The sequence below is a fragment of the Porites lutea genome, chromosome 10 (assembly GCF_958299795.1).
Source record: "Porites lutea chromosome 10, jaPorLute2.1, whole genome shotgun sequence".
NCBI classification, from domain to species: Eukaryota; Metazoa; Cnidaria; class Anthozoa; order Scleractinia; family Poritidae; genus Porites; species Porites lutea.
The window spans coordinates 20476029-20484452 of NC_133210.1; the positions used below are offsets into that span (position 1 = coordinate 20476029).

General features: G+C 35.7%; 1 protein-coding gene across 1 annotated transcript in view; it reads right to left on the bottom strand.

Annotated features, from left to right (window-relative positions):
* Window positions 1-4123: 4123 nt before the first annotated feature.
* LOC140950311 (proto-oncogene tyrosine-protein kinase receptor Ret-like) overlaps window positions 4124-8424 on the bottom strand; it is a 27771-nt gene continuing 23470 nt past the window's right edge. Inside the window, exons 7-12 of the mRNA XM_073399536.1 lie at window positions 8218-8340; window positions 7174-7244; window positions 7045-7085; window positions 6811-6907; window positions 6376-6475; window positions 4124-5240 (exon numbers count right to left, since the gene is read on the bottom strand). Of these exons, the coding sequence (XP_073255637.1) occupies window positions 5169-5240; window positions 6376-6475; window positions 6811-6907; window positions 7045-7085; window positions 7174-7244; window positions 8218-8340 (504 nt within the window). The 3' untranslated portion in view covers window positions 4124-5168. The remainder of the gene's footprint in view (window positions 5241-6375; window positions 6476-6810; window positions 6908-7044; window positions 7086-7173; window positions 7245-8217; window positions 8341-8424) is intronic.

Below are 8424 nucleotides of genomic sequence, written 5' to 3' on the forward strand. Positions count from 1 at the left end.
CGTAAGCCACCGTTTGAAAAAGAAACACTTCTCACGCGTTGCAAATACAAATATACGTAAAAATAAACTGTATAGTTAATCGTGCAAACATTTTTTGCAGAAAAAATTAAAGTAGAAGGGAGCGTGACCTTCCAAAACATCTTTTCTTCAATTATGGCCGACTTTCGTGCTGTAGTATCGGTGCTGCCATGCAGCCCGACTAATAAAAGCAAGAAGAATCTTTGTGGCTGTGCGGAAAAGGCTAATCGACAATGAGCCTTCGTGGCTTTTTGTTTGTCATCGTATGTCAATATTAAAACAGCGGCTACGTTTGCAGATTGATTGGCGCCAAAAAGGGCGCACTTTTCAGTTTAATTTATTTCTTTGGGTCATTCTGCATATATTACATTCCACATAATTATGTCATTCCGCAAGCCATGCCACATGCCATTCCGCAAACTCATTTCGCCTCTTACCCTCACCGTACCAAGTGACAGAAGAGCAATTTAGCGCTCAATTTTCGTGAAAAGACAAAGTAAATAAACATCTGACTTGTAGCAGACATTGCATGCATGCATATCGGAAACTTATGCTATGTCTTCTCCTATTTCATTAAACATTGGTCTTGACAAATCTGCCATAATCTGCAGCCCCAGCACATACAAGTTTCAGAGTATTCCCTTGACGATTTGCAACAAACACTACAGTTATTTCTGCAGTAAACAAATTAAGGAATCAATCAGTGGCATATCTGTGAATTAATATGTATCACTGAAGTTTAAGCTTAATTACGCATGGTTATTAGAAAACATACCTTTCTGCAATAATCCAGCTGAGTTAACTGACTTGCAAACATACTTTATGTGAACACAAACTTCGCAATTGATCACTTTGTCTCGAAAATAAAATGGATAATAGAAAGACAATCCTACGATACTACTCTATCACTTGTGAAGTCCGCATGAATTTGAACTTTGGTTCAAAAGCCGCACGTGACAAAGTAAATCAAATCGCGCATGTGCGAAAGTCACGTGGAAGCCTGGGAACAACAAACACGGCGGCTAATCGAGTTTGGGTCGAAAGAGTGGTTATTTTCAGCGTTGATTCAAATATTCCAACGCATTTGATGTGTTAAATGCAAGAGGTAAACTTAACATTGTTTTTTTTTAAGTTGTGAAAGAAAATGCTGGACTACATTACAAATCAAAGTTGCGACGAAAAACGTGTTGTGGACGTTGTTCATGTTGAACAAACTCAAACGTACGGAAAATTGATTGAACTGAAGACACCTTGAACACACCAAGACCACGCCATTGCTTAGACATGAAATCTGAGTACAACTCAGGCATGATAGAATGAGAAGGACTTAAATCATTTACATAGTTTTATTATCAATAATATAAACGCTTTATACATCTAACAATAATCATGCATCGGTTTAGTCTGGTGTCAAATTTAGGAACAATTGTATTCATGTTCAAGTGTGATGTTATAATGTTGAAGTTGCTCGGTCATGTTGAAACGCAGACCATGCAGACTGCAGACTGGGCAGACCGTGCAGACTATGCAGACTATGCAGACTGAGGGTTAGTTTTTTTACTTGTACCTTAATTTTCTAGTAAAATTTTTACTATAGTTTCCCGTTTCCTCTCATTATGGCAATGTGCATCACTATCATATGTGCACCGATGTGTACCTGCAAGGGTCATGGCTAAGAAATGAGAAAATCGCGGGCATGTTTACCTGCAGATGTAAAGGCAGTTTCGCGCGCTTTTAGCTGTGCCGCTTTCACGCAGGAGCGAGAACGATGGAGGAAGGTAAGCTGTTTCTTTCTGTAACTGTATTATATTGCCACGATTATTTAAATTTTTTTAGTAGAAAAAGCTTTTTCAGGTTAACTGACTTAAAATAAGACCCTTTTTGGCTTCCTACAACGGCTACGAGAGAGACATTTCCTCAATTTCCTTGATTTTTCATGATCGTCTTTGGTTTCACTCTGTAATTCGAACCGGTGAGGAAGAGGCTTCGTTGGTCTGTGAAGCTCATATATGACTGCTTTCGTCGATTTTTTGTTAGTTATATGTGGAAATTGACAATGTGTCATTCTTTGTGAAAAAATAGCAGTTGTAAAGCATTAAAAGCAAAGAGTGTCCTTCATGGTACAACATGGCTAAAGATTCTGAGGTTTAATGTTGCAGTCACCTAATGTTATACAGTATTTTTTATATATTTCGGGGTGTGATTCTATCCAGGGAACTGATTTCTTAGAATTTTCATGGCCCATGAAATCAATGTATATGGTTTCATGGCCCAACATGGCACATATTTAATGGTATATTCATGACCCATGAAATCGAAATTATCATTTCTCATTTTTCACGACCACTGAAATCTCTGAGTGTAATTTTCATGGCCCATGGAATCCATAACACACCAAAGTTTCATGGCTCATGAACTCTAGTGCCAAATATTTCATGGCAATTTTCATGAGCCATGAAAACCATTATCAACTTTTCATAGAAAATTCAAGGCCTAAAAAATAGGCCATGCAAATGAAATATCTGTATTCAGGGCCCTGAAAAATGCTTTCCTGGGTTTTTAATGACATTTTCATGGGATTTTCATAACATTGCAGTTCATAGTGAAGTATGATAATCATGATGGCTGTATAAACTTTCAATATCGACACGTCTATGGTTACCATTAATCTGCTGACCTAGATCGATCTCTGTGACAAAAAAAACGCCGGATCGCACTCGTTTCTGTCACCTTATTCTTTGATAGAGCTATCGGCCGGTTTCTAGGGCATAACCTTTTTGAACCTTTAGAATTTTATAGAATCATTTCTTTTTCACGATTTTGCTTTCTGATTTTATTTTGAGTAAAATTCTTATTTTCCAATTAATCTCTCACATTTTCCAAAAGTTTACTACATCAAGAACAAAAATTAGCGAAGAAAGTTAAACACAATGAGCAAAATATTTAGACGAAGTCTAACTTAAGCTTCTTTGGTGGGTTGTCTTAAGAAGATAAATGCTTTTCTAGTCTTCTCTATATGCTGTCATAAAACTGTTGACAATATAAGTCATGTTTAGATAAAATCGTTGGGCAAATTGAAAATGACTTAGAACGCAGTTTTGTTAAACACTGGTTAAACTACGTTTAAATATTTGGCCCAATGTTTCGATGTCGCCATGACACCATTATTGAGTGACAATATAAAACAACTAAAATGGGACTAAATATATACGATTTAAAGTGGCAAAAATGAAACTCGAGAACAAAAGTAAAATGTTCGCACGTATAAATGAAAATTAAAATATGTTTAACAAACAGTTTTTCCCTGACGGGATCTATTTTGGCACTTCTAGAGTTAGGCGAAGTTGGTGCTAAACTGGGTAGCAATGGAAAATAAGACTGTCTGATTTACAAAATGCTTTTCATTAAAGAGACTTTGAGCAGATTATCACGAAACTTCGTGTGAGCATAAAACACAGCAACAAGTAACTCATACAAACAGTAATTTTTGTAGGATTCTCACTGTGGTACTATCACAGAGCCTAGGTGATATGACGAATTAAGCGGATCGAGCTCTTCATAACTCTACATATCTTGAATAAAACGGACACAATCGAAGACTTTCTTCAGACGATCTTCAAGATTATAATTCAAAACCTTCAGACTAGCAATACATCAGCTTCTCAGAATAATAATCAGAGATAACATCAGAGATAACATCAGAGATAACATTCAGAAAACATTCATAATCTTCGAGCAAGCGTAAAAGTTCGTGGGGGGTGGGATTTTTCAAAAACGAAAACACCTGACACTGACGTCATACTGAGTCCCAGTTTGCCACATATCATAAATACAAGCCGAATTCAATACTTGTTTAATATTTATTTATGTTGTTCTATTGTTCATTGATTTTTTCAGTTCTTGACATCCTTGAATACATCCGCCAATAGTTTCTTGACAACATAGCTAGTATAAACTGGCATAAACGATGCAAAGGTTTATTATATTTTCTATTGCTATTCCGTTTCTAATATTCACCCCATCAATCATTATAATCAGAACATTATTTTTTTGCTGATTTTGTTCTTTGTTCTTTGTTTGTTTGGTGTTTTTTTTCGACACTTTCCAAATATGTTGTTAAGTATGTGAGAACTTTGAGAATCAAAAAACCCAACATATACACTTCGCATGGTCACGAGATCACTAGGAACTTGCATGCACCCTTTACTTGAAAGGTTGTAGTTCATTTTGTTACAAGCAATACTGAATGACTGAATAAAGTTCACCTATCTAAGAATGTTGTCTTCAATGAGGGTAAAGAAAAAGCGTCGATATATCAGAAGAGGTGGAGCAGATTTTGATCTCTTTGCCATCGCAATAATTATCTCTATCCTTTTTGAAAATTTCTTCTGCTCACTTAATTGTCTTCCTCACGGACAACTCATTCCATTTTGATGAAAAATCTCAACAAATTTCATTTTCTAATTTCTGTGAAGTTTAGAGACGGTCATCACTAAAAAAGTAGGTAAAGTCTAAACCTGAATTTTTAATTTATACAATTTCGGACAAGTGGAAAAATTCCATAATCTTCACGTAACAGCAATATTTAAAAACAACAACAACAACTACTACTACTACTACTACTACTACTACTACTACTACTACTACTACTACTACTACTACGAGTAAGTGGCAACCCGTTCGTTATTTACAACATAGCTGAGAATTGAAATTCGGGCAACCAACGAAAAAAGCTGCTTCTAGTGGTCAGACCTGGGACTCGAATCCAAGATCACTCCTTTATTTAAACATTAAAAAATAAAACAAGGTTTTTGCACATTAAATGCCAATTTTTATCTTAATATAAAAGATTACGGCAAATATCATTACTCCGTTCAGAAAGTTGTAATGTCTATTCAAATGCATTTGCTTACAAGAGACGATTCACTGAAGTCCTTTTTTTCCTTGTTTTGTAAATCTAAAAAACCTAGCTTATATGTTCAAAAATTCTAATTTTAATATCTTCCGGATAGAAATCTGCGCAGTTTAAGCTTCAGTTTGACTAAGTGACATAATTGCTTATTGTTCTTTTATTCCAATAGTCACACAACCTTCCACTAATATCATGCCGATGAACTTTGCAATCCTTTATTCCAGATAGCCATCAGTTACTATTCAGTCCCATCCCCAGCATGGACGTTGGCATATAGACGGCCATCATACTGTCTCAGGTTGACGTACGTCTGTTAGTGAAAATCAATCAAGAATGAAGTTAGCTTAAGTTGTTTTAGCTGTAACTTAGAAATGTATTCCAGTGTTATCAGGCTGCACGATCATGACGATGATTATTATTATTACATGTAGTTTATTATTATTATTGTTATTATTACTACTATTATTATTAAAGCTTAATAATTGCTATGTCAAATTAAGGTCAGTTGTGCGATTCGTCGAGTTCATCATTAAAACAAAATTTGTAAAATGTAATTCGCCTCATTTTCTTTTTCATCTAATCGCGAAATCTGAGTCGCGCGAAATATGCGCGTTTCATTTTCGCATAATTAAGTTCTAGTCCTAAGTTCATTCAAAACGTCCTTTGTTTCTGATTGGCTGAAATCCCCCGGCAGAACGACATCGAAACATAGAGGAAAACATAAGTACAGGGAACACAGGGCAAAAAGGCAGTTGATTTTGCCAGCTAGGTGAAGTGGAAAGAGCCCAAAAAGTGCCTAAAACATAGCAAGAATAGTACAAATAGCACTCAAGAGAGGGCAAGTGTTATTTGAAGAATGTCTGTGAGAATAAACATCCTCTCGTAATCTGAAAGGAACTAGGAACAGGCAAAGGTTTTGAAGAAGGGAATATTACATCAAGGTAAACATGAAGCATGAAAGCTATATCAAGGTGAGCAGGTTTTAAAATTACAATTTTTTTCGGATAAATAATAAAGAAATTATTGGATTCGTCTTTTGTGTGATTTGAAGAATTATGCAGATCCCGGAATGTGTTATCTTCCTCGGCCTTATTGAATGCTGTTTGTATTGACAAGAAAGGGGGAACCACTTTTAATCATGTGCTGAATACACAACTCTTTGGTCTTTCTTACGAGCTGTTTTTATAGAATATATTTTAAAATTAATTCCAAATGTCTTTGCAATTTGTCTTTTTCTCAGTAGTCTTACAAAAGTCCTTCACTTGGCGTCTAGACTGTCAGTCCTTACCTCCAATGTGTTTCATTCCTAATCTCCATGTTAACAGACACTTGTTATCTTTGTTATATAACTGCACTGTGTCTGATAAGTGGCGAAACAATCAAATAATGAATCTTTTCCTGTAAATGTAGTACCACCTTTATCATATTGCCCAATTATCTCTCACCTTGTGTTTTCTCTCCATTTCCTTCATCGTCTCGTGCAGGTTTTGAAATGTTGGCCGATCATTTGGTTCTTCTTCCCAGCATTTCAGCATGACCTGGTACCTGGGTCATTTTAACAAAGAGGCCAAAGATTTTCTAATGTTAAGTTAAGAAACAGACACGGAGTGGATAATTTCCACTTTCGTAATGTCGTGCCTATCCTTAGGTAAAAAGCCTTAAGGGGTTCATTTGGAAGTGGAAAGCCCGGAAAATTAAACAGAAGCGCGCCAGAAGTTAGTGCTCACATGGAAGGGGATTGCTTGAGGCAATACCCCTTGCATGAGTAGCCTCTTTTGCTAGAGATACAGTTGCAAATACTTAAAAACGGTGATAATCAAAACTGAAAATCCTTAATGGCTAAGTTTTTATGTGATACAATAAAATGAGCTTTTACTCACAGCTTCTCATCGACATGTTTTGGTTTCGGCATTCTGTATCCTTTTTGAAGTCTTTCCGCGATTTGACGAGGTTTTAAACCTGGATATGGAGAACCACCTATAGAATAACATTCATTGATTGGAGAAAAGGAGCGATACAAATGTATTATGTAATTAATGACTTGAGCAGAACTTAGGTTATTAAACTGTTTTTAAAACAATATTGTGTATGTTTCTGTTTTAATCTACGCTTACCTACGGTGAGTATTTCGTAAAGGAGGATACCGTAACTCCAACTGCAAAAGGAATGAGAGATGTGAACATTTGTACTTTACGTAAAATGTACAAGGCAGTTTTAAATGCCATATAATGTTCACTACTCACACGTCACTTTGTGTTGTGTACACTCCATACAACAAAGCCTCATAAGCAGTCCACTTTACAGGCAGGCGACCCTTGAGAGTTAAAAAAAAAATGATTTTAAACGAAATAAGGTGTTCTCTTCAAAGAGAAGTTGTAGCTTACACCATTTGATTACCTGTCGGGTCACAAGTAACGCCCACAATCGCGTTTTTGTTGTTGTTGTTGTTGTTGTTGTTACCTGCTTATCGTATCGAGAACTTGACGTACAAAAAAGTTTGGAGCATAAATCTGAAGTTCAAAACTTTTCTAATTTTTCTGTTAGAATCATTCTTGATGTGCTTTTTGGTGTGTTTAGCTTTTCTAAAGCGTCCTCTTTTAATGCCCTGACATCTTTGTTCATAACCTTTTAAACCTTGGAGACGTGCGGAACGTTGCCACGACAAATTTTCTGATGTCACATATGAAATTATAAATTAGTTTGGTAATAGTATGATTTGTAGTGATATTTGGCATAAATACCACGAGTGATATTTCGAAATTGTTATACGTAATTTCACGAGCTGTTAGGCGAGTGAAATTTGAGACAATTTTGAAATATCACGAGTGGTAGTTATGCCAAATATCCGCTACAAATCATGCTACTATTTGTTTATACTACTACCCTCAAACGTTTTGTAATTTTCGTACGTAGGTATTTCAAATCAAGTTGAAATACCACTGTTCTAAGCCAATCAAATTGCACAAATTTCTCATATAGTAGTATAACACTGAAATTAAAGCCAAAATTAAGGAGTAATGGCCCTCATAAAAATTTTTATAAAAATAAACATAAATATCGTTAGAATTTGATGTCTTGCATTTTTATTACATATGTTGGTTTTTATCCGCTGGGCATTAGTTTCCTGTTGTAATTGGTATATTCGTTTATCAGGAATAAAGACCACGTTCGCTTACCGGGGATGATCATAAATAAATAGAAGAACCTTATGAATAAGAGAAACTCATTTGCCTTTTTATCAGAGTATCGATTCCGGAAAGTTTAAAAAGTCCCAGTTTTATACCCACCCGACTTTTTTTGGTGTAAATTTCATCCTGCTGCACATCCCTTGCCATTCCAAAATCTGTCACCTTACATTTCTCTCCTTCACCAACTAGAACATTTCTTGCCGCCAAATCACGATGGATTACCTACAAGAAAAGATAAGACTTGTTATTCCTTTATCAGGCTATATCGAAAGCTTAACATATGATTTGTCCTTTTCCAGGCAAAAA